The sequence below is a fragment of the Pimephales promelas genome, chromosome 4 (genome assembly GCF_988280905.1).
Source record: "Pimephales promelas chromosome 4, fPimPro1.hap1.1, whole genome shotgun sequence".
Lineage (NCBI taxonomy): Eukaryota > Metazoa > Chordata > Actinopteri > Cypriniformes > Leuciscidae > Pimephales > Pimephales promelas.
In genome coordinates, this window is record NC_142772.1 from 40,792,619 (window position 1) to 40,820,277 (window position 27,659).

Here is a 27,659-nt window from a genome sequence, read left to right on the forward strand (position 1 = left end):
TTTCTGCTTAGAGCCTATCGTTCTATCTATCTGTTTGTCTTTGCTGTGTATCTATCTATCTATTCCACTCTACCTCTCTATCTGTAGTTTAATTGTTCTGTCTCTCTATTGTATATATTGATTGATCACTTGATCATTCTATCGTATCTATAGTTCGTTCACTCTTCTCTTTGTATGTTTCTGTCTATCTGTGCTGTATATGTACAGTATCTACACATATCTACATCTCCATATTCTATCTATTTATCATTCACTCTGTCTCTCTATCTATAGTTTCTCTATCTATACCTATATTTCGTATCTGTTTCTGTCTATCTTTGCTGTGTATGTACAGTATCTACACGTTATCTACATCTCCATATTCTATCTATTTTTCGTTCACTCTACTTCTCTCTATCTATACCCATCTTACCTATCTTTCTATATCTATCTTTCATCTCTCTATCTATAGTTAACTCTATGTCTCTCTATCTATAGTCTCATTTTATTTGTCTGTCTATCATTCTACCTGTCTGTTGTATTTTTCTGTGTTTTTGTCCATCGATACATGGATTTCTGTTGTCTATCTGTTTGTGTATCCTATCTTTCTGTCTGTCGTTCAGTCTATCTGCCTCTCGTTCAGTCTCCTCGCAGATTTATTTTCTGTCACTCATCAGAACATCTGCTGATTTTTACTAAGTCGAGTAATTTGCTAAGTGCCCCGGCCAATCGTTTATTTCTGCTGAAAGAAGAGATGGCAAAGGAAGGGAAGGAGTGGATGTTCCTTGCTCATTAGGCATTATGTTCACATGTGCACTGGAGTATTTCCATTTCTAAAAGCTTCACTTATAAATTGTCCAATCTTTGGATTGCACGCTTGTTCATCGATACGCAAATGTGGGAGCAGTGTATTGCTCCCATTGGGCTTGGATCCTTTTTGGACATGATAATTAAACCTTTTTAACCCCTAATTAAACCCTGATCACTGTATTCATCCACATGCTGTTTCTCTTCCTCTTTTAATACAGGTTCACTTACATGGTGATTTCTGTCGGCCTCCAAAACATCTCAAACCCTAGTCATAATTACAACATACCAGGAGTGGCAGTATAAAGACTGCCCTGTTCATTTATGTTCAGCCCTTGCTGCAAGTTTGACTCATTTCTTTGGATGATGAGCACATGGCCAAACAAAGCATATCCTCCACGTCATCGTTCATGCTAAGACAGAGAGCAGTCACAACACAGACACAGCTGCTCTGTATGTTCATTTAAGTGTCTTGTTCAAGGGCATAATGACTGAGCAAGATTTGAACCCATGTCTGATTGTTTACTGCCATGTCTCATTAGCATACGTATTCCAGTAATGCCCACAGAGACTGTTCTTGCAGTGCTGTTTATATGACTCTTGGTGGAGTCCCTGCATCTGACTGTATACTAAACATTTCTGCTCAGATAATGAGAGGTTAGCGTTCATTATGCGTTACCTTGCCTGTGAAACCTTTTGTCAGTGACATAATTTTTTACAATACTAACTTTAACCCTTTAACTGACTTCTCAACAAAATGGTTGAGTACTATATTTTATTGAGAGGAGTCCCCTAACTTAACTCAAACTGATTGAGCCATCTCTATCATCTGGTTGAGGTATATTATGCCAAAAAAAAAAAAAATCCACTAGATGTCACAGTGTCAATCAACAGCACTTGTCACAACACTTCTTCTAACATGGATGTCAGAAACAAATAAATCACCCCAGCCATGTGAACTGTTTTTGGTTGAAATTTTGCAAGCTAAGCATTTTTTTTTTTTTTTACATATTACACTGTAAGAGCCTTAACTTTACAAAATGATGTTACTTGGTGCTATGAAAAAACTTAAGTATATTTTTAATAGTTTTTCAAAAACATTCTCAACCAAAAGGTTGATTTGGCACATAACGGTTTTTAAGAATGGACATTACAATGCACTATTAAAACTTGGTTGTAATTCAAGTATGCTTTGTAATAAAGACCTAAGTTTAGTCTTGTTTTAAAGAAAACACTGCTGATTATTGCTGAAGTAAAAGCATAAAAAAATAATAAAAGTATGAAAAAGTTATGGAAGTTTTAAATGTACATTAAATCAAATATACTATACTAAATATCTTTTCCTTTATATAAAATATATATTCTACAAAATATTATTTCCTGTAAAAGTACTATAAAATCAAAGCCATATCTACCCAAGTTCTGTTCCAAATTTGAAGTTGATATCACAAAAATTGAAGTTCCCATGAGATTTTTAGGTGTAATACCTAAAATGACATAAATTCCGTTGAATTTAATTGTATGCATTCTGCTGTAACAAATTTCAGTCCAAATATCACTTCTGTTACAAAATATGGAACCTTGAGACTCAGACCTTTCTGACAATGTGTTTTGTCAAGACTAGAAAAGGTTTTGATCATAAATTATGATGAGAAATGAAAAAGTATGGCATTTATTGCCATTAAGTGACATCTCACCCATTTGGTAGCGGCTGATATTTTAAAAATTATGGGATGTGTTGAGAAGATAAGAAATGCAAACAAACAAAAATTTCCATCACTTTTTTTCTTGGTGCTTTATATTAAACACTTCAAATGAGGTCATAAATAACACACATTTTTGTTCATCTGATGAGAAAATGAGATGATCAGCAGTTTGTGACGTGTTTTGCGTGGAGTTGGATGTGTGGGAATTGTGCTGGCAGATTTTCAGCGAACAATGCATGTTGTAGCTCTATTATGCATCAGTAATCTGTGCCTCCCATTGTGTCCATGCAGAAGAACTGATGCTTCTCAGAGCTGTAGTCCCATAATTCACGCAAATCCCTTCATCATCTCCTCCAGCTGCAACGTAAGAGTTCCCCATAATGAATGAGACTCTTATGCCCGTTCTCACTACATGAGTGGTGTAGTTATCTCGGAAGAATTTTCAGTTGACGACTACGAAGAATATTGCCAGTGTTCCAAATTAAAGTGTGTTCACTGTGTGAAATTAATGTTATTTTGAATCGGTTTTGTTCTAAGAATCAAGTTTGTAATGTTGTTTACAATGAATTTCCATCAGATGACTGTTAAAGTTTTACTCCAAGTGAATAAACCCTGAAATCTTCTATAAATGTTCCTAAAGAAAGTGCATCTGTCGATTTTGTGCTGATTTGACTTTGTACAGTGACTTTACTGTTTCTCTGTCTCTGAAGCTCAGCACAGCTCACCAAACGGAGAGAATGCGCTCGGATTCGGTGTCCTATTTTTGTGTGTCTGTGGGGAGAGAAAGCAGAGCGTCTCTTTGACACACACCTCATGATTCCTTGACTCCCTTTAACTCTTCTCATGGGAAGACATTACGCTCTCTCCTGTCTGTTTCTCTCAGAGGAGTATGTCTGCCGTTCCATCATCCTGCTTTTATTCCCGTTTTTCTCTCACAGCAGGGAAATATTTTAGCATCTCCATTCCTCTTTTTACACACGTTTTGAGCTCCATTGCATTATGTCTTGGTGCTCAAGAGTATCAGTTTTTCCTCTTTGTCTCTGTCTCTCTTTTAGTCGAGGTTGTGTGCATCAGCTTTGAATGCTCTCTCTCTCTCTCTCTCTCAGAGTCTGACTGGTCTCTTTTATCTTAGTTTTAAATTTTTAAATGCAAGTATTATTTTATTTATGATATTAATAATATTTATTTATTTTTAAACCCATTGTCTTATTCTGCTTCTGTTTGTGAGGCATACATGCTTAAAAATGCATTCTTAACAAATCAGATGAATGCGACAGTTTCATCAAGATTGGTCAGTTTTTGTTTATAAAGGGGTCAAGTATTGATGACTGACTGTTCTTACTCCAACCAAACTGCTAATCGTCAGAACCCTGATTGGATTAACGTAGTACATCATAATACTTTTTTCAGCAAGGATGAATTAACTTGATCAAAAGTGACAGAATTTTTTTTTTTTTTTTTAAAACCATTTCTATAAGTAAATTATGTTCTTTTGAATGTTCTATTCATCTAAGAATGCTGAAAAAAAAATGTTTTCCACACAAATATTGAATTTTCACATTTATAATGTAATAAACATCCTTTGCGAACATAAGAAGCTTCCTAAAAAACATTAAAGGTGCAATGTGAAAAAATGTTGGCGATCTATTAACAGAAATGACATCCATAACTATTTTTTCAGTGGTGTATAAAGATCTTACTTAATAAACCGTAATGTTTTTATTACCTTAGAATGAGACATTTATATCTACATAACTGCGGCCACCCCCTTCTAGGAAGGTCGACATATTGTGACATCATTTCTACCGTAGCTGAACGCTAAAAACAGCGCTACAGAGTGCGTTTCTTCACTACCTTGAAAGAGAAGCCGCAGAAAGCTACAGTAGAAGCTAGCCATAGACGCTGTGAAATACAAATAAAAAATACACACTGCACCTTTAAAACTTCTTACCGACCCCAAACTTTTGACTCCCCATATTTACATACAGCATCAACCAGAAATGGATCATCATGGTCAATTAAGCGACCAACAAGTTAATTTATATATATATATATATATATATATATATATATATATACAGCTCCCAGCCTGAACTATGGTGTTCGTTTTTACGTACAAGGTTATACAAAACAGAAATCATTCGCATATAAACATTTCAAAGAGTAAAAAACAGCCTGACTGATGAAATGATATCTAAATTCTAACTAAACTAACATTATAAATGTCCTTGAGCACAAATGTTAGATGCTTCAAATACAGCCACTTTAATAGGTTGGTCTTTGCATACTTTTCTTTTTAAGAGACTTTACTAAAGCACTGTTGAACTGAAACAACCCCATGAGGAGAGCCTCATTAATACCCTGACGTATTAATACATCAAACGAGTGATTTTATTCCTAAGATTGTATCTCATCCCTTGGTGAAAGCTTTGTTAAATCTGGCTCTTAATTATGCTAATATATTATCATTTGTTAAGGGTAAGCACAGCAGTGATTAGTGATTTTTAATACTGTTGCTCATCTGATAATATGTTGCTTTTGAAAGAAAGATGTGATTAAAGTGTGCTCTTTATGTGTCTAGGGCTCCAGAATAAAGTGCCAGACCTTTTACTACAGTGTCAGAATGTCTCCCTCGTGGCACTCAGAAATGTTGCCGTTTGACCTCTGACCCAAAAACTGTCACTGGGAAGCTTAAGCTTGGCTTTTTCCCCCCCCTGCAGTTACTTCTTGCGTCGCAGAGAGCATGTATTCATTTTCATTATGTCTTATTGAACAGCTCTGAGGCTGGTCTTTGTGCAGCGGAGAAAATTACAGAACGTCAGAATAGAGACAAATTGGACGGAGGCCACGGGAAAGCAGCAGTTATGGGTGATTTCGCATTGCATACAGTCAGTGCCGGCGCTATGGGGGGGCATTAGGGGGCAATGCCCCCCCAAATGTATTTTGTGCCCCCCCAAATTGAATTATGATATAATTTACAAAATAATTTCAGTTTAATTTAATTCACATTTCAGTGAGAAATAGTACAAATATATGTCTACAAACGGCTCATTAGCTGAAAATACAATAAAGCCAACATAAAAACCAGTGTGACGCTGTGAGGAAACCCCCCTGCCGCCCCCCCAATCACGCACGTTAATACTTGAATGAAATGATTTTCAGTTGGCGCGACCGCGCGAGCTTCCTGCATTCAAAACAAAGCAAACAGATGAAAACTCTCCAAAAATGGAAATTAGAAAATGGTTCAATACCACAGTTTCTCCTTACACATCGATTACCCCATACAGCAAGACAACGACAGCCCGGCTTTGGTATTTGGTGCTTCTACCGTGCAGTGTTGTAGTCGAGACCGAGACCAAAGACAGTCGAGTCCGAGTCGTAAGTGTAGCTATTTATCTAACTGGCATGTACTGTAATGTTCACTATGTGTTGTCACGTGATGAAACTAATAGTTTAGTTGGCCTAGTTTTTGCGCTGCCCATTGTCCTGAAATGTCACTCACTCCCGCCGTGGAGAAACAGGTGTTTAAGCCTATATTTTTTTGTAAATGGAAATTGTAGAATAATATCTGTGTATGTTGTGGGTGTTTTTTATTTGTTAAATGTGTTAAAGGTTTTATTTGATAAAGGTAACTAAATGATGCTTTTTTAAGGCTACGAATGTAAATGCTTATGTTAGAACATAGCAGAATAAAGATGAGTAACTTAGCTTTTTTTTCTCTCACTTCCGCCATTGAGATAGCATATAAACGGCTATTCTGTCAGTGAGAGACTATGTACATGTTCGTTAGCTTTGCTATTATAAAGCTGTGGTCAGAGTCGGTCTTGCAATTTTTTTTTGTATAGGCCTATTTAACCCTTGATCAAATTTCTTAATTTCGCTCGTCTTGCAACAATGTGTAATGTTTTATGTGTTTATTGTGTGGGTTGCATTACTTCATGTTAATAGCTAACAGAAAAGGCAGTAGCAATAATAAATATAGGATATCTAATATCGGAAAAAAAGTCCCCATACCTACCTAGTGCCCACCCATTGAAAATAAATGCCCCCCTGCTAAAAGCGGTCTGAAGCCGGCTCTGCATACAGTAAGACCAGAAGCAATATTCACATGCCATTTCATTATGAGAGTGTGCTCAGTTCACCTTGACTTAACTCGACTAATTCTTTTGAGCTGTCGTCATTCCTCTCGAGGAGATGTCAGTCATCCTCATTTGGAGAGAGAGGAGGTGATCTCAGAAGTGCCAAAGTAAACAATCTGCCTTTCTCTCTCGTCTATCAGCAACTCCTGCTGGAACAAAGGCAGTTCCTCTTTGAGACTGAAGGTTTGAGAGATTTCCACTGAGCGGTCATTACTGCTGCAGCCAAACTGATTTCCTTCCATTCTTATGTGGGGAAATGTAGTATCAGACACTTCTTAATGTGTAGATTAGATGGATGGGGAGGGAAATTTGGGCCGAGAGAAAGACAGCGATTTTGTTGGTTCCTTCTCTCGGTTTTATTCCTTGCAAGAGGCCTGTGATTAGCGCACATCCACTAATTGCGGTGGGCGTTTTTGTGCTATTTATGCTTTTGTTATACATTGTTAGGACACCTCACACGTTTGTTCCTTGTTTAATGAGTATATGGGTTTATTATGCAAAATCATATCCTGGCAGCATTGATTTATATGCAAATTAAAACAAAACAAAAATCTTCAAAGGAAAATTCCTGTCTAAGGCCCCATCCACATGCGTTTGCGTTTAAAAACGTATAACTAAAACGAATACGATCTCTGTCCACACCAGCGTTTTATTTGTGTTAGAATTGATCTCCGTCCACATTAAAACGACTGAAAACGCGGATCACGTGACCATTCACCAACACTGGGCATGCGCGTGCCGTTGAAAAACAAGAGGCAAAACTCTGATGCTTTTTTGGTAACGGCCACTAGGTGGCGCTTCGATAGCGCGGCCGCCATTTTGGAGTGAAAATTCCAACTTGAGTTACCGAACAACAGCACAGATAACAGTTTTTTGAGTTAGTTTTTTCTTGCATTAGTGAGTATTTCCATTTTATGCAACTTTACACCTTCAATAATGAAATATATTTTGTATGTTTTAATCCCCTGGATCATGCTACAAACATGATGATCTTATAAAACATGATGCATTGCTGTGTTCAATATCCTATAACTTTAATTGCCACTTTGGACAGTGGCTGTGTTTTTGTTTTTTTGTTTACATAGTCTTGCTTTATCGGTCATTAATATAAGATAATACTGCAAAAATACAGTTTACTGTAAAGCTATTCTATTGTTTTTATATATTTATTGTCCAACATTTACATTTTAGTACAATTACATTTATTTGCTGAATTCATTTATTTCATTGATTAACTAATTTTTGTACGTAACGTTATGTGTACCTCCTGGAAACGGTCTAACGTTATTATAACTTTCTGAACTGATATCACTTTATTCTTACCTGTCACACTTAATGTGGAGAGTAATATAATTAATTAAATCCTCAATTCCCTGTCTCAAGTTATGTGGGGGGAAAAGCCTGGTTAAGTAGCAACTTCTTTTTAACTGCTATAACATTAACTGTTGCGAGTTAAAATAATCACCTAATTATTTCAACCTAAAAATGACCTCTGCACTGGACTAAATATATGTATAATATATGTCTTCCAAGCCTATGCCGATTCGCTTTAACCCCAAAATGGCGGATGCGTAGGGCTGCTGCTGGGCGCTGGTGTTGCAATGGAACATTCTATTGCTAACATTACGTAGTCCAGGATGTTTTTGTATGTTTTCTTCCAGGGACGGGTCATGTGATGGGTGGCTGACGAATCAGAGAAGGACACGTCATGACTGATGACACCTAATCTTAGAGCCGAGCGTGAGCCTCTGCGTCATCGTTTCTAAAGTCCTACGTTTTGTCCCGTCTTCACAAAAACGCTCTTTGGAGATTCAAAACGCAAAACAGAGGTGCAGCGTTTCTAAACGTCTCCGTTTTAGGTCTTCGTTTTTTCCGTTTTAGTCTGGACGGGAGGTGCAAACGTAGGCTACCAAAAGGTCTCCGTTTTTAAAGGAAAACGCAGTAGTGTGGACAGGCCCTGATGTTCTTCTAATGAAATAAGATCATTATGTTTGCACAAAATATTTCTGAGCATGTTCTGGCAGATGTTTACATATGTATATGGCCCATATATAATATTAGTTGAGCAAACGTAAAACTTTGGAACACTCCAACAAACGGGCCAGCGAGAACCATTCATTTTTTTGTCTTCATAAAAATGTCAAATCTATTTTTTCCATTAAATAAGTGCCCTCATCAATCTGTATGAGTGACCCCGCATTTAGATGATCCATCTTGCATAATATTCTCACTCTCGATGAGTCACTCAGGTCAAGGGTTTCTGGATTGTTGAGTAAAATAGCCTTTAGTGCTTAGAAACACGGCAAGGTCTCTTGTGTAATATTGACTGCTCTGGTCAGGCATGTTTTACTGATGTTAGTGAGCCAAACTGCTTCATTCTGTTCTGTTTGCTGTGCACATATTAATGCCAAGGAGAGACGTGAAGATATTTCTCATCTTTTTCTCAGATTGTTCATCTCCCGCTCACCGCCTCTATCTCATGCTTCATTCGTCTGTTGGAGTGGATGGATTTGTCTGCTGTAAATAGCAACACCTGTTCAGCAGAGATTAACAGGAAGCAAAGGGTTATTCTGGGCATAAGGAGGTGCCCTGTGTGTGTGTGTGTGTGTGTGTGTGTGTGTGTGTGTGTGTGTGTGTGTGTGTGTGTGTGTGTGTGTGTGTGTGTGTGTGTGTGTGTGTGTGTGTGTGTGTGTGCGCGCTCTAGGTTCTGCATAGTGCTGAAACAGTATAGAGGTTAGAAGATCAGATTGGCTGTAGTAACTGGAGAGCACACATATGGGGAGGTATTTATGAACATTAAAAGAGCTTCATAAAGTGTGGTCAATTACTCGCTACAGATAATGGGCATGTGTTTAAAGAGTCATTGATACAGATTCATTCTTGAAATCTAATGCCAGTTTGGTTAATGCCATCTTCTATTTTGAATGTTCTGAGTTTTACACATATGTTGTTGCAACTTATTTGGTGCTCCATTTGGCACACTTGACTTAAACTGTGTGTGTCTGAATGGGCAAATGTTGTGAGCTATTTATAACCATATAGCTGTTCTTTGCTGGCTTAACTTGTGCCATAGGTTTACTGTAAGTTGGAACGCCTACTCTCGGTTCATTTTCCTTCAGCCTTGCTTAGTTTTGTAATTAAGCATATTTATGCATTGCTAGACAGTTGATGCAACACTTACAGAGATGATATCATATTGAAATCTTCCACCAACGCCTCAGTCCTTCACTACAGGTATACTGTGTAATTTTTCTCTGAAAAAGTTTAGTGCACAAATAAATGCTTAGTAGTTTTGAAAAATATTGGCTCAGACTTGAATAAAAATCGAGCGTGAGTCATTATATTGAGTTTAAATGTCCAGCCGGATACCATTTACTTAAACACTATCATTCAAGGACAACTTGCTGTATATACAGTATGCCCATGCAACATAATGAAACATTTGTGTATGTACCTTTAAGAAAATCAGCTTGGTTGAACACTCACACACACAGACGACTGTTTGCCCTCTTTCTAAACCACTCACTCCATCTCTCGGTCTCTATCCAGATGGCTTAGTGTGGGTTTTGGGCCAGACACACATTGGTAGAGAGACATGCGCACACACAGACACACACACATACAGTAATCAGTTTAATAAGAAACCAGGCTCTCAAAACACTATTTACACTATATGTTACATCTGACATTGAGTTTTAAACCTCAGATGGTTGTCATTTTGGTAATGTTCCAAGAAAAAAAAAAACCTTTACAAATGCTTTGATGAACTAAGCACATGGCCAACACATTGCCTTTGTATTGCCTGTTTGTTTGACAAAAAATATATTTTATTATAAGAGGGGATTTTTTTTTTTCTTTACAAGAAAATATATTATCCAGCTGCTCTCTCTGGTCAATGTTTAGGGATGTCATTTTTATGGCATTCTCACACTGTCTCTGCGCCATAGTGTATTTTAGTCACTATTATAAACATTTTATGTCAGGTAAATCCAGATACTTTTCCTAGCAGTATGGTAGGGGTGTAACAATATATCGTACCACAATATATCGCAATACAAAAATGCAACAATACGTATCGTGGATAGTGACAATATGTATCGTGGATAGTCCCCCCAAAATAAAAATGACTGTGTGAGAAAAAATTCAAGTTTTCAGAGTTTTAGTGTCAATACTACATTAAACTACTATATATAATGTTGATTATAATGTAGAATAATGCAATGGGGGAATATTTGTGGGTCCTGATAATGCCAAATATCTGATGTTCCCAGTTAAAAGTGTCCTAAATTATTTTAAATATATCTAGCCAGTGAAAGAGTGCAAGCATATTCATCTAAAATAATTCTGTATTTTCAGCTTCAGAATCGTGAAAATTGTTATTTTCCTTGGGTTTCAGAGGCAAGTCCAAGCCTATTCATTTAAACCCACAATGTAAAATCAAATTTAGCATTTTAATCAACAGTACATTTTTTGTTAACCTTTTACCACATGTCATGGAGTATCGCAAAAATATCGTATCGTGAGTTCAGTATCGTGATATGTATCGAATCGTGACATGAGGGTATCGTTACACCCCTACAGTATGGTATTGCATAATTCATTGTGTTTCCTTACTACAACAAGTTTTTCTATTTTATTTAGCAAGTGTTTTCCATCCGTCCGTCCATCCATCCATTGTTTGAAATGCATGTTTCGTAGGCATATTTACATACACAGACAATCTCTCTCCCTCCTATCCTCTGTACGTGATGTCTCTGTACTATAATGTCTCTTTGCGGCCCTCGGCATGTGAAAGCTCCCAGTTGTTCTGAGGGTCTCTCTCTCCCCTCCTCTACTTTGATTATACGGGTCATGACAGGCGATATCTTTTTACAGTCTTTTACACTCAGCTGGATTGTCTTATTAAATCCAGGGGCGTTGTTAGCATCAGTCTCAGCAGACAGACAGGAAGGAAGGTAATATTGCCGAGCTGTCATCGTGTGTTTGTTTTAATCTTGCAATCTTTTTAATTCACAATGCGGTTTTGCTCATTTTTCCTATATGAACTCGGTATAGTCAGAAAATACAGCCATATTTATCAAACGATATACTGTTCTGCCACATTTGTGTGCCAGATGCAGCGTACCTCAGCCAGTGTCACCATATCTTGTTGTTTTCCATCACAGAGAAATGACCCACGTCAAACATGATAGTAAATCAGGCCTCTGCATTCTACATGCTCACAGTGATTCTGTTCCCACTATGTGTGTGCATGTGTGTAGATCAGGCCTTTAATGGGCTTTTAATGTGCGTGAAGCTATGTAGAGAAAGCAGTAAATCAGAGGGAAAGGAGAAGTTCTGCTAGGGCCTAAAAAAAAAAAAGTTTGGTTCCGGTTGGTTGTCAGTTGAGGTCATGGGTCGGTAGGGATTTTTTTTTTTTTTTTTTTTTTTTTTTTTTTTCAGTGGCAGCAAGGGATGGGTAGGAAATTATTCAGGGCTCGACATTAAAGGGATAGTCAAACCTAAAAATATCAAAATTGAAACTACTGTGGAAACAAAGACAACTACATCTTGGATGCCCTTGAGTTAAGCTAAAACATATCAAAAATTAATTTCAAAGTGAACTATTCCCTTAAGCCTTTTCACGTGCTTGTAAGTAAATTTGTCAGAGTAAAAAAGTTGCTTGTCCAGATTTTTAAAATTTATTTATTTTTTATTCTGAAGCAATATTCTCATCAGTGTTCAATCAGCTTTGATATTTAAAAAAGGCAAATTGTAATATCTGCACCTTTAAGGGCATCCCCTCCACCAATATTATTAAATGCCCTATAGTGTCTTATTATTCTAAATAATTGAATTTATTGATCAAATTTAGGAATTTAAAATGAAAGATGAAGCATACTGTTACCCTAGGTAGGGCTGATGAAATTAAATAATTTACACTGAAAAATTACAATTTCATAAAATAATGTTATGAAATTGATTTAAATGTGCAAATAAGAAATATTGGAAAGAATTATACTAGGCTACTTATAAACATAACACTAAACTGCCAATAGGTGGCGGCAGGCGGCCGTATAAATGAGTGAGTTATTGATTCGTTAATTCAAACGATTCGTTCAAACGGTTGATTCATTCACGAATGAGACGGATGTTGACGTTTATGAATGGGTCATTGAATTCTTGACTCAACCGATTCGTTCAAAATGCTGAATCATTCAGTAATGAAAACAGGATGAGTTCCTGTGAGATGCGTCGTGGTTCTGCTGTGACTTTTCTTTGGAACTATTTTCGCTGCTGAAATGGAACAAAAACACCCAATATTGCTTATAAACAGTAAGTGACTTAATCTTAACTGTTTATTGAACTGTAGGAAATCAATGTCACTTTTTCAATCGTGATGGTATTCAGGAAAAATAATTGAGGCTGCTTAGTGCTTAACATATGTTAAAATATAAAAACTCCACATTTAGATTTTTTATAGGCAGAGTATGTTGTTAACTGTGTGTGTGTGCTCCGCTCGTGTGTAGATTTCTCTGCGCGAGCGTCAACAGCGCAACCTTACCATAATACAGTAGGCCTGCTACATTTATTATCCACAATCGATCGCAACTTGCAATAAATGTAATAAAATCAGAATCATTCTCTCGGTTTAGTGATTCCCTAGTTATTTTTTTGTTTGTTATTGATGTTCTAATCAGGCTACTTGTCCGTTGGGGCGAGTAAAATTCTCTTTTACTTGTCCTTCAAAAATCCATTTGTCCCGGAAAAGCGGACAAGTTAGACGGGCTCTAGAGATACGAACCGCGGCAGGTTAGAGTGTTTTGGATTGCATAAAATAATGAAAGAAACTAACAAATACATGGCGAAAGAAGTGCTAGACAGCAGAAGATGGGATTGGGATCATGATTGGATCATGATAGGATGATTTTTTAATAAAACTAGGCGGATGGAGGTATTAGTATGTGGTGTGTGCATGCCTATGAATGCATGTATTTGTATGTGTGCGAATATGAATAAAAATATCCTAAATTACAAAAAAAAGACTTCTATAATATGTATTATAGATATAGTTCAGTTTGACGAACGATATCTGCCTCGTTTGTTAATAGATTGCTGGAGGACAAGATGCATCTTACATCGCGTGCTATAAAAAGACGGAGCTGTACAAAAACGTAAATTAATAGTTCGCCTCAGAGTTTTTTATTTGTGTATTTATTTAATTTTTATTATTTCTTCCCCAAGCTCATAAAATAATTTTGGGTCGCACATAAATTGACAGGGTCGGTCGGAAACCGGAAACAAACAATTTTTTTTTTTACGCCTAGACCAAAACATGATTGTGTAACTCGGAGGAAACTGATCCAGGAACAGACCTACTCATGCACGTGCAAAAACTCTATGAGAACAGAGCTAATCTAGTTGTATTTTACATTAGAGCTGTGGCGTAGTGGTACGCACAGTGTAGACACGTTAAAGAGATTAAAAAAAACATAATTCTGTCATCGTTTACTCACTGTCAAGTTGTCCCAAACTTGTGGGAATTTCTTTCTTCTGCTGAACACAAAAGAAGATATTTTGAAGAATGTCTGTAACCAAACAGTTAATGGACCCCTCCGACTTCCATAGTATTTTTTTTCCATACTATGGAAGTCAATTGGGGCCATCAACTGTTTTGGATTGGGGTGTGTGTGTGTGTGTGTACTGGGGATGGGCATTTTTCAAAAATATTGCATTCGAATATTCGGGCTCATAAAAATCGAATATTTGAATATTCGTTTATTTAAATTGTGTTTAACGGAAAAGACGTTATTTTTAAGTTGTTGGGGTTTTTTTACGTTTTTGTCACCATTTCTGGACAAGCTTACAATTAGGCAATACACAACAAGCTTACAATATATATTAACATTTTATTTTAGTCGAAAACATTAAACAGTAGGCCTATGTGTAAACATTCGTATCAAAAATTCGAATAGTATTTTATTTTTCGAATAATAATTACATATCGAATATTCGTACACACACACACGCCTAGTTTGTACCCTGTAAAAAAAAAAATCATGATTTGTTATCATAACGTTTTTTTCTTCTGTCAAATCAACTTAGATAATTTATGTGGTTCAGATAACATAATATTTTGAGTTTCTGATTATTAAATCAATCTCCTTCATTGTATTAACTCAATTTTTCAATATTAATGAACTTAAAGTTTTAAGACAACCAGGTTACTTCATTTTTTTTTTAAGTTAAACCAACGATATATTTTTTTTTCGTGAGGTGTAGTGACCACACAGCAGGTTTCAGATCAGTGACTTTTGACCTCGTTCATTCAGTTGGACAGGTTTATAGAAATGCTAGCAATTGTCTGATGGACCTTATCTTCTCTTAACAAACACTCAGCTGAATTGAGTCTGACACAAGCAACAGTTGAGTAAACATTGTTTGACCGTGCAGATTGTTCCCCTCTCTCACTTAGACTCATTCTGTCTGGACTTCCGTTCAGGAAGTGGCTTGAAAATGGTTTCCAGCTACTTGCATTCATTCAACAATATGCTTGAAGATATGTGATCTGCACTACACATTCGTGTTTGTGTGCAAACGTGTGTAGTTTTAGCTGGGGACACACAAATAAATAGTGCCTCTTAAGGTCAAGGAGAAAGATGATATTAAGTTCCAGTACTTGGCAGCCACTCCATCTGGGTCATTCTCCGCCCAAGCCAATCTAAATGCCTAGATGTCATAAGAATGGATGGGGTTTTATTCTTATCACTGCTGTGTCATATACCCCAGTGACTCAAATATTTAAAATCAGTGAACCAAAGAGATTTATTCTGATTAGTTCTGTGATATTTTTTTTGGGCAGTGATGCCATTATGCCAGGAGGTGAGTGTCTTTTGTGTGTGTTATGATGAGTAAGTGATTGAATCTTCACTCCAATGATTTGCTATTAAGCAGTTCATGATGGACATAATATAATTAATAAAATAACACAGTCTATATTTATATTCAATCTATATTTTTTTTCTTCAGTTTTGTCAACTGCACGTCTTGAGTCAAGTTTTAGGACAATTACTGTTACCGTCCATTACCGTTTTTTTTTTTTGTTTTTTTTATGTTTAATGCTTTTAAAAAAAGTCTGGCTGCATTTATTTGATCATAAATATGATTTATCATTATGATATATTTTAAAATGTAATTTATTCCTATGATTTCAAAATTTTCCTTATCCATTACTTCAGACTGACATTTACTAAAGAGAAAGTCTATTTTCATTTGAATGTTGTTTTTAAAAATGGTACACTTTAACCAAAACTAACATTAAATACATTTGATAGACATCTGTAAATCTTTAGTTCCCAGAATTTGCCCAGCTCTTGATGTTCGGCCTGGTTTTGGCTGTCCGATATTTGCCATGCATGTTAACCACAGCAGCTGCAGTCTGGCCTTAAAATACGCTTGGTAAAGAATGTGATGTGGAGATGGCCAACAACTGCCACTCGGATATGCTCTGTCAGGACAGAACTGTGTGTGTGTGTGTGTGTGTGTGTGTGTGTGTGTGTGTGTTTTTGAGGGGCACACCTGTGGATGTAACTTGCTTTGAGTCTGCAAGGATATGACAGTGTGGAGATATTTACAAAGGCTTCAGTGAACAGTGGTGAAGATGTTTGTGGACAGATTCTCTTTGGTCTAAATCTGACCCGGTCGCATTTATCCAGCTCTAGATTGCTTAGTTCAGCCCTCTGTTTAGCTCAGATCCGTTTAAGCTGCTGTTGTTGGGGGTACTCTACCATTTTAAACAGATCTATATGAGGAAAGAGCAGATGTCATCTCTTCTATTGTCCTTTCAGAGCGTGATTAATAGACCGGCGGGGCTTTGTGACCTTATTTATGGTGCTTTTCCCTCTCATTATTAAGTTGTTTAAAGGGCTAGCAGTGAAGATAATCTCTTTGATGTGGATTACACCCCATAATGCCCAGGGTGTACCATGTGGTATAGTGTGCTCATTGTTTTCAAACTGGTGAGATTATGCTGGTAATAGTTCTCTTGTAAGTTTTGACCTGTTAGAAGTGTGTATTCAGTATCTATGGGAGAATTACTCCCTCCGGCTGTGTTTTGACTAATGCTTTAACTCTTGCAGAGGTGATTAATATGGGATTGATCTATATTTGCGTTTCTAACTGCATCTTGTTTGTGAGTTTGTGTATTCAGAATCTCTTGATTATGAAAAGAAGCGCTATAAAATTAGTTGAGAAGTTTCAAAATCAGGGCGTGAGGTGAGGATTTGTATGAAAGTTTGTTTCGAATTGCAAGATTTAAACTCGCAGTTGCAAGAAAAAGGTCAGAATTGGGAGGTTTAAATCTCACAATTCCAACATTTTTTCCTTGCAATTGTGATTTGACTATATCTCACAAATCTGACTTTATTTTTCAAAGTTTCAAGGTTATAACTCACAATTTTGAGAAATAAAGTCAGTAATTACCCTTTTATTTTTAGACAAACAGAAATATTATGCCAATTTAAAAATGACTGTTTTCTATTTTAAAATGTAATTTGAAAGGTGAATTTTCAACATCATTACTGTTGCTGATTACACATCAGTTTTCAGTGTCACATGATGAAATCAGAAATCATTCTAATATGCTGATTTTAAGCTCAAAAAACATTATTATTTTCAATGTTGAAAACAGTTGTATACCATTTTTTTCTCCAAAATTCTATGATGAATAGAATGTTCAAAAGAACAGCATTTATTAAAAAAATAATCTTTTCATTATAAATGTCTTTATAAATGTCTTTACTGTAACTTTTGATCAGTTTAACTCATCCTTGATGAATAAAAGTATTTTCTAATTTCTTTCCCCAAAAAAAAAAAAAAAAAATTCTTACTGACCCCAAACTTTTGAATGGTAGTGATTAATGTTACAAAAGCTTACCATTTCAGATCAATTCTGTTCTTTTAAACTTTCTATTCATCAAAGAATCCTGAAATAAAAATGTAAAAAACTGTTTTCAACATGGATAATAATCATAAATGTTTCTTGAGCATCATATTATAATAATTTCTGTAGGATCATGTGACACTGAAGACTGGAGTAATGATGCTGTAAATTCAGCTTTGATCACAGGAATAAATTATATATATATATATATATATATATATATATATATAAAATCACTATATAATCACTTCACTATATATTCACATAGAAAACCACTGTTTTAAATTGTAATAATATTTCACAATATTACTGGGTTTTTTTTTGTATTTTTTATCAAATAATTGCAGCCTTGGTGAGCAGAAGAGACATAAGACATCTTTTAAAAACATAAAAAATCTTACAGATCTAAAACTTTTGATCGATAGTGTATATATATATATATATATATATTAGGCCTACACACACACACACACACAAAATAATTATACAAAGTGCACCTACATATATTATGTAAACACAAACTTTTATTTTGGATGCGATTAATCGTTCAACAGCCCTATTTTTTTTAGGATCAAATCACCATATTAGAATGATTTCTGACTGGAGTAATGGCTGCTGAATGTTTTGTTTGTGTTTTTGATCAAATAAAATGCAGCTTTGGTGAGCATAAGAGACCTCTTTAAAAAATCTTACTGACCCTAAACGTGACTCATTTTGGAGCCCCTGTGAGCCATCAGCTCTTACATTTCCTGAGCATGTGCACAGTCCACTTTGCCAGAAATCTGACCATTTCCTTTCACCTTTTTATATCTTTTATGCTTTATTTGAGGGGCCCAATTGAATTTTCATTGCTACAGTAAGTCAGTCCACTAGGATACAGCAAATACCTGATTAAGCTAATTATAAGCTGCATGATAGGTTAATTGGATTATTGTGTGTGAATGTGTTCTGCTAAAAGTCTGGAGGAATATTGTGAGATCCTTTGGGGCACAGCGAATGAGTTGGCAAACACTGCTGAAGCTGATAAGGGGAAACCAAGCTTTAGCGTCCCAGTAAGGATTAGTGAAAACGGGCTAGTTCCGCACCACAAACACCCCCCAACCGAGATTAGAAATGGGGGTATCGCCTCTGCTAATGTACAGCGTCAAAAGTTATGTTGTTGCTTAACTTTGCAGTCTTAACAATTAACAGCAATCTCTGATGAACAACTTTATTGTAAACACTATGGGTGTGATCATTTGTTTTGACACTGATTTGCGATTCTTGAATGCATTGTGAACCGATTTGATTTCGGAATTATTTTAACTTATGCACTGACAGTTAAATATTGGTTAAACTCAAATTTAGTTTTGTATCAGGAATTCATGCGGCATTGATGAACAGTATCTGTGACAGTGTAAAAGTCAGCACAAAATGGAAGTTGCAATTAGTCTTTTCTTCCCTATTGTAACTTCTCGAACAAGAAAAATGCAGGGCGGGACTTGTCCATCGGGAATTGATCGGATTGTTGTTTACTAGAGTGATAGGGGTGTGAATCTTCTCTGGTCATGATTCAATTAGGTTATAATTATCATGTCTTGGTTTCGATATCTCAATGCATTCTATCCTCAATTTTCAATATTACTACACATGACTACATTTTAGGGATGTCCCGAACTCCCGATACCATTTTTTCTGAACCGATCCGATTCCGATACCAAAGTATCGACCAATACCGATACCGATCCGATACCAGCGCAGTTTTTTTTATATTAAGAATTTCTATAACTCTGTGTTGAACTGATAAAGAAATTCGATAATTTGGAATTTCAATAATTCCAAAGTTGTTCAGTTAAGCTAAAAAAAAAAAAAGCAAAGTATCCCTTTAAGACAACAGGAGCATTTAGAACTAATAAACACTAGTAAATACTTAAAGCGCATGAAACTGTCAAGTAGTGTACTTAATGTACAATAACGCACATGCTTACATGCTGTAAATGTTAACCATAGACTGTAAAAAATTATGGACGTAAAGTTGGGCATTTTAACATCGGGGATATGGAATTGACTCTCTTTTGGAGCCTATCTAGCGGCCAGTCGAGTCAGTTTAAATCACTTCCGTGTTGGGCTTCACGAGAGACGCTGGAAGGTTGCCGCTTGGTTAAAACAGTGGATGCATTTTTGATTACTCGCTTGGGTTATGCCTACATCCACCATTTTACACTAGCGCGAGAATTACTGCATCGATGCAGAACTGTTCACGTCCGCATCACGATACATTAATTCATTTCAACACCAGTGAGTGACCGGTTGTCTCATCAGAGAAGAGAAGAGATGTCATTGCAAGAGAAAGGTGAAGCACATGAATTTGAAATAAGTAATGATATAGAGAGAAATCATTCATAATAATTAGGGGAGAGCGGGGCACAACCTAACGCATTTTGGTTTTGGCTCAGTTAATTAAAAAATAATTAGGTTAGATTAATATTTTTTTTACACAAGCAACATACACATCTCTGCTACAAATGAACACTTAAAGTTTTTTTCTAGGACCTACCATTTTCGTACAGTTGCACTGAAAATGACAGAAGTGCAAATGTTACAACTTACCCCATATATGGGGTTAATTGTAACAGACAGAGGGGTTAGTTTTAACACTTGTGTGTAACACACTTAATTCAGTACAATTTTATTTGTATAGTTTGATATTGTTTGTGCATCTGTATACAGATATCCATATATCCATCCCTCATCCAATCATCCTTCTATTGTGGGTCAATATCAAGGATAGAGACATAGAAAAGGGTTGTATAGTTTTGCAATAAATACTAATAAATAAAATGATAAAATATTGTAATTGCAATTAAATTAGATTTGTGTGTGGCAGCTGCATGTACAATTATTATTATTAATAATAATAATAACAGTAATAATCACAAATGAGCTTAAAATAATAATTTTAAGGTTTTATTGCATTAAAAACAGGCCATATTTTTAATAAATAAACAAGTTATCATTCATTTCATTAATTTTTTTATAAATTTTAAACATTTTAAATTCCAACATTGTTTGTGGAAGTCCAACAAAGTTAAATGTATACTCAAACCTAAAAAATGTTGTGAGGCTCCGTTTTCATTTGATTATCGTTGTACACTTGGCGTCTTGTTTGTAACACTGTGTTACAACGAACCCCTCTGTGTATTACATATTTTAAGCCTAGCTAACAGTCGCTAGGAATTGCTGACAAGTTTCAAAACGGTGCTATGTTTGAGCCAACAAGACAGTGATTAAGGCAATATAAAGTTAGATTTGGAAACTTATACACCCAACTCAGAAACCGAAAAAAATCTATGATGAAAAAAAATACTTTAATGGTGTCAACACTCTTTGTCAAGTATCTTCACGAAATATAATCAAAATTTTCCGCAAATTCGCGGGAGACCGTCTTCTGGCAGCAAGAGAAAAATATCGTAAACACAGCCTGCTTGATCCTGACGAACTATGTAAACGGTCCGTGTTACATTTAACCCCGCGTTAGGTTGTGCCCCGCGCTCCCCTACCGCAATATTCCAAAAAAAAGCAAGATCCATTTTGATTTTATGGTGACTTTAAAGCATTTCCACCATTAAAATGTAAATTTTACACACAGTAAGGCTTTGGCAAGTGTTAATTTTGAACCTACTGTAGTGTGTGTACTCTTACACGCCAACACGCATACTCTCTGGAGCAGTCATTTACTTTCATAAGATTCTAATGAGGGAAATGTAGGGCATTACATTTTTCTTTTAGTACGGCTCTACAGGAAATCCTTCTAATGAATAACGTGTTTGATTTCTCTGTTGTCAGAAGCTCCAGGGTGGATCTGTTCACCACACAACATTAGCTTCTCAACATTCCCTCAGTAAGCATCTGTCTCACTGATTAATGATCTCCTGCATTCAAGCCCGTCACCATCTTCCTCTTTTTCTGGACTCCTCTGCTCCATTATAAACCATGTAGATTCCACACGTTGATTAATGAAACAATGTTTATAGTAGATACAGGACTCCCAGGGTTCACTAATTGGCCTGTGGTGCTTTGGATTGAAGTGAAGAAAAAAAAAGACCGAGAATAGAGGTGTGAATTCAGTTGTTAAGAACACAGAATAAATATCGTATCTCTACAGGCATATGATTGCATCCATGCAGTGAATGCGAAGACAAGAAAATGTGTTCAGCAAACATACCCAGTCCCAGCAATGATGTTGCGTTTTCAGCACAGACACACTCTGACAGATATGATAGGTGGTACTTCAAAAGCTTTTCCCTCTATCCGGGCACTTAAATGTGTTATTTGTGTAGTCAGATGGGATCTACATCACTGAAATACATCCATCATCCCAGTGCATCATGGAGGTGTGTATGCTGCATATCAATGATGCCACATGCATATACAGGGGGGGGGAACGATTGATGTTTGATGATCCAAGCAGATATCGATTTATGACTGGTTGTTAAGACGTATAGCAAATTATTATTTTCCATACTTAAGATCGAGGATTTGAACAATTCAAATCCTAAACTGTATAATGCCTTAGAAACCACCTGCAACATCCTGTCAGTTTTTATTTCATTTTAATTTTAATATTTTATTTTATTTTCCCACAATGTATAAAATATATATATTTTTTTATAATTAATTATTTTATTATTACTCTCTTAGTTTCTAGCATATGTAATGTATTTTATTTTAATCTCTTAAAGTTATGAATTACCTAGCACCGGTTTAAAAGATTTGTTGTTGACAGGGTTGTTCCTTTTATCTATGTTGATCTTGTTGGTGAATTATAATCCTCACAGATAGATGGCTCCTTAAAAGCGACTGCCTTTGGCACTGAAATGCTAATGTTTGTAGCAGCTAGGCATGAGACACTGCAGGGAATGTGCTAAATTAAACCTGATATACACCCCTCCAGCAAAGCCCTTGGGTTGTTAAAATGCTTGTGTAATTTACACTAAAATAGGGGAATCTTGTATACTAGAGACTTGCAGGTAAATCTAGGTTTAGGATCTGGGCTGCTAACACAAAGTTCGCTGGTTTAATCCTCAGGGGTGGACCAATAAAATGGCAATGAGATATGGCGATTTCCATTGAAGCCCTCACTAAAGAAATAAACATTAGATTATTTAATGAAAATAATAAATGCACTTGTATTCATTTTTTTAAATGCAATAATGCATACTATAACAATTTCACCGCTTACAAGACTGGACCAATTTGGCAATATAAGATAATTAGGTGTTTTCAACACTTTCTGGATGGCTTCATATGACAATGTGAAGTCAATACAATGGGTTTGCCAAATCTGAAAGCCTTCCACAGAAGAGTATACATTTACTGTGCATTTGGCAGACTAAAAATCCCAAGCAAATTAATTGCTTTTAAGTTATACATTTATAGTTTGTGTGAGTTTAAAGGGGTGATGAACTGAGAAATCAAAATTTCCTTGAGCTTCAACATATTATAGGAATATCCTGTAAGTTTCAGAACTAAAAACGTCCTTAGTCCAATAAAATCTTTTATTGACACCAGCCTCAGCAAACAACTCGTTTTTCAAAGTGAGGAACTATGACGTCAAAGAGGATAAAACACCACCCCCACAGAAAAAGATCGACGCCTACTTCAACACGGCCGGTTTAGCCCCGCCCACCGATTTGCGCATTACATGCATAGTTAAATAACATAGGCCTACCTCGTAATGACAAACCAGATCGAGACTGAAACTCATTATAATATGCAAAACTGTTGTCCACTCGCAGCAGTGGGCGTTTACTTCCATGTCTTCAATGGAGACGCCCATAAAAACCGAGCGTTATGGAGCTAGGCTCAAAACTAGGGTAGAAAATAGCCTATTACTTATTCATTTTGATGTTTTTTAATGCAAAAACCAAGCGAACATCATAAGTTGACCTCAGACAACAATATAATAAAATTTAAAAAGCCAGTTCATGACCGCTTTAAGATGTTATAGCTGCAAACGGTGGTATTAATGGACATACTTTCTAAATTAAATGTGTATTAACTAGAAATATGTATGGTGATTGGGTCTTCAGTTACATTTCGTTTTCGTAGTGTAGATAACTAACTTTTTTTTGTGCAAAAAACAAAACCAGTTTTTATCAAAGTGATGTGGTGGTGATTCAAAGGAGATTAATATAGAGCTTATTTTTTAATATATTTCAAAATGTAATTTTACTTTGATGGCAACACTGAATTATCAGCAATCATTTACTTTGGTTTTCTGTGTCACATGATCCTTTAGAATTAGATCATCATTCTAGAATTATGATATGGTGCTCAACATTTACTATTAGCAATTTTAGTGTGGCCTCCAAGCCTTTAGTATGTGAAAACGACCAAATAATGTGCCGACCTTTAAAGACAGATCGTAAAGAATCTCTGCATTCTCTTTCAGATGAAGGGCACATTAAGCTTCATGAACACAGCATATCCTCTGTCTCGCATAGAGCAAGACACTTGCAGATCTACTGATCAAGGGTTATTGCATTTCACAGGCAGAGTATTTATTCCATAACTTCTTGTTTACCCCCAAGGAGCTTTTCATGCGGCCTATAAAACAGGCTTTTATTTCTTTGCCCACGGCATGGATTGATTCTGAGGTCGCCCGTTTGTTATTGGATTATAGTTATTTCGTCTGTTTTGCTCTGTTGTGTCTGAGGGGTTGTGTCTTTATCATTTCATTTATCAATTGTCTTTATCATTCTTACCTTCCACTTCATTACAGCTTTGTTCTTAGGACTGCATTGTTAGGTTTATGGGTTTCTGAAAAATTAATTGAGTAGAAAACTGCATGGAATGAGTGTATCGTATCGTATCGCACCAGTGAGATAAAGGTGACAGGAGACTTTATCTCTCCGAAAAGCCTGGCATTCCTCCAGTGTAGACGGAGTATGAGTTAGCGCTTTTCCCTCGGGTTCGAGAGAATGGTACTCTGATCTACTGCCTACAGAGAGAAAATAGATGTAGCAGGAGAGTTTAGAGAGTTATAGGTCAGTCCAGCTTTATAATCTGATTGGATGAGGTTTGTTTGAAGCCAACATACAGTAACAGCTGTTTAGCAACTAAACGGTCTGCAGTCAGGCTAATGGACTATATTACTTAATGGAAATATTGTTTATTGTAATTGCTCCTACTTAAATGCAATTATGTGCTGAACAATGTTGTTTTTATCAAATAAATCGGTAAAATCACTGTAAACCATGTCCTTGAGTGGCTTGTTGCATTATTATGCATCTGCTGTATTACTCACAATCAATTCATGCACACAAATGAAATCTCAGCCATTCTCAAAGACTGATAAATCTTTCTTTGGATGATTTTATTCAAATGTGGTTGTATTATGAATATATGTTGTAGATTTATGGACCTCTAAAATAAATGTGGTTGGTCCTTTCACATGTCGATCCAATGGCGTCTTCCTGTCTGAATGGGCGGTTCTTGGCCTGAAAATGAAATGTAATAGACTCAGGTCCAAGTTTAGAAATGCTGAAATATATAAGCTCTGCTCTGCCTGTTAACCCATCTTAAATGAGACCTGAGTAGAGTTCAGTTAGAGGGTGTATTATGAAACATGTCTAAATGTCCTGTATTGTATGTGTTGGGCACCAGTAGTTTACTCATAAGACATTGCCACGCTCTGTTTGTGAGTTGTGGTTGATCAGTATTGGTTTGTTTAATAGCCACTAACAATATCTATGTTTATGGTTGATATAATTTAGCTAATGCAGGAGCTGTACATTTAATAAATATTTTAATAATTTTTATTATAATAACAATAATACAAATATATTTTTTTTAAATTACTATAATAATTAATTGTATTATTATTAAATATATTATTGTTGTTATTATTATGTATATATTTAAATAGTTAAATAAATAAAATTTAGTTGTATCAAATTATTATTGTTGTCATTTCATTCTTCATTAATTAAGCATTATTATATAATAATAATTATATGTATTGTCGTCATTTCATTTCAAGCAATGTTTTATTTTAACAACGTTTTAATAATGTTTGCAATAATGATAACAATAATCAACTAATAATATTTATAACGTTCACATTTTTTCCCGACCCAATGGGGAATTAATTATATTATATAGGTATAGTTATCAGCCAAAATTATCAGTAGCACGACATTGCAGTACACGAGATCCAGGGGGCGGAGTTGGATCCAGATCTAAGGGGTGGAGATGGGTAGGATTAGGAGTGGGTTTAGGGATCAGGGGGCGGAGATGGGTAGGATTAAGGGTGGGGTTAGGGATCAGGGGTGGGGTTAGGGATCAGGGGGCGGAGATCGGTAGGATTAGGGGTGGGGTTAGAGGTTAGGGATCAGGGGGTGGAGATGGGGTTTAAGGTGGGAGGAGTTGGGTCCAGATCCAACTCCTCCCCCTGGATTTCATGTTCTGCACTAAGGGCCATCTCAAAATTATGACCTTATTGATTAGTTTGTCACTAGAGTCAAGGTATCTGCGCAAATGTGACTTTATCAAAATATTCTGTCAAAAATCAGCATTAGGTTGCTTATGGTTGCATAAGCTCACAAGTTTTCTGAGGTTTGCATGAATCATATAGGGATTCAAAAAATGAACAACCTCTGGCTGTGAAATGATCAACTATGAGCTATAACATTGTTCTGTCTCTCTTGTACCCTCTCAGGTGCCCGTGGTTAACCAAGGCCATCTCCCCTCTTGTGCCTCTATACAATGGCATCATCTTCCTCTTTGTGTTGGCTAACTTCAGCATGGCCACCTTCATGGACCCTGGAGTCTTTCCCAGAGGTATGATCCTGTCATTGTTTAAGTTTCTCAATTCAAATATCTGAAGATTAGATACAGCAGTCGCTCCACGATTAGGACGTCTAGAATACTGCAAGACAATGTTGATGTAAATGTTAAAATTTCCTTCGGTTTCTCCCTCAATCCCAGCGGATGAGGACGAAGACAAAGACGATGATTTCCGAGCTCCGCTTTATAAAAACGTGGAGATAAAGGGAATCCAGGTGCGGATGAAGTGGTGTGCCACGTGCCACTTCTACAGACCTCCGCGCTGCTCACACTGCAGCGTGTGTGACAACTGTGTGGAGGTGAGACGCATGCCAGAATTCCTGCGTTATATAAAATGATCACGATGCCAGCACTCTCACACATACATACTTCCCTTCTCACTGTAGGACTTTGACCACCACTGCCCATGGGTGAACAACTGCATTGGTCGGAGGAATTATCGCTATTTCTTCTTGTTCCTGCTGTCTCTAAGTGCTCACATGGTGGGCGTATTTTCCTTTGGCCTGCTGTTCGTGTTACACCACCTTGAGACTCTGAGTGCACTCCACACAACTGTGACGTATCCTTCCACGAAGAGCAATCATGCTGAAAGCTAATTTAGTTGCATTTAATAAATTGATTTCAAAGTTTGGGGTTCGAACGATTTGGATAAGAATTCTATTTCAAATAAATGAAGAGTTTGGTTCCAAAACGCTATAAATCCATTTTGATGAATTTGAGTAAAACTGTGTTTTCTTTAGCAAGAAAATGGGAAGATGAAAACCACTATTTTCGGTTTCAAATTTTCACATAGCATTTGTAGGTTATAATAACAATAAAAAATGAAATCCAGGTTTTGATTTCCAAAGATTTATTATAAAAACAAATCGTTTTTCCCCCAAAATGCAATAAATCCAATAATTTATTTTTTTTCAAAATGCAATTAATCAAAATAAAATTTTATACACATTGAATTTCTTGTGCATACCATAAATCCATTGCTTTAATATAACAATATTCGGTAACACTTTAAGGGTTCATGTCATGAATTATCATGAATTCATGAATAAATGAATTATGCATTAATTCATATTAATATCATCAGGAACTATCAACGTTTTTTTTTTTTAACAGTTCAATGTTTTTCATTCATGACTTCATGGATGAACAAAACCTTAATTAAAACATTAACTAAGACGAGCACATCATCATGAATTATGATTTATTAAGCATGATCTAACGTTATGCATATACATCGCTGTTGTCAACCTTGGGACGTCGCCGCTGAACTTTTTTGAC

General features: G+C 36.1%; 1 protein-coding gene across 1 annotated transcript in view; it reads left to right on the forward strand.

The window, feature by feature from the left end:
• Nucleotides 1-27,659, forward strand: part of zdhhc8b (zDHHC palmitoyltransferase 8b) — a 67,842-nt gene that overhangs the window by 31,164 nt on the left and 9,019 nt on the right. Inside the window, exons 2-4 of the mRNA XM_039659148.2 lie at nucleotides 26,254-26,375; nucleotides 26,523-26,680; nucleotides 26,768-26,940. Of these exons, the coding sequence (XP_039515082.2) occupies nucleotides 26,254-26,375; nucleotides 26,523-26,680; nucleotides 26,768-26,940 (453 nt within the window). The remainder of the gene's footprint in view (nucleotides 1-26,253; nucleotides 26,376-26,522; nucleotides 26,681-26,767; nucleotides 26,941-27,659) is intronic.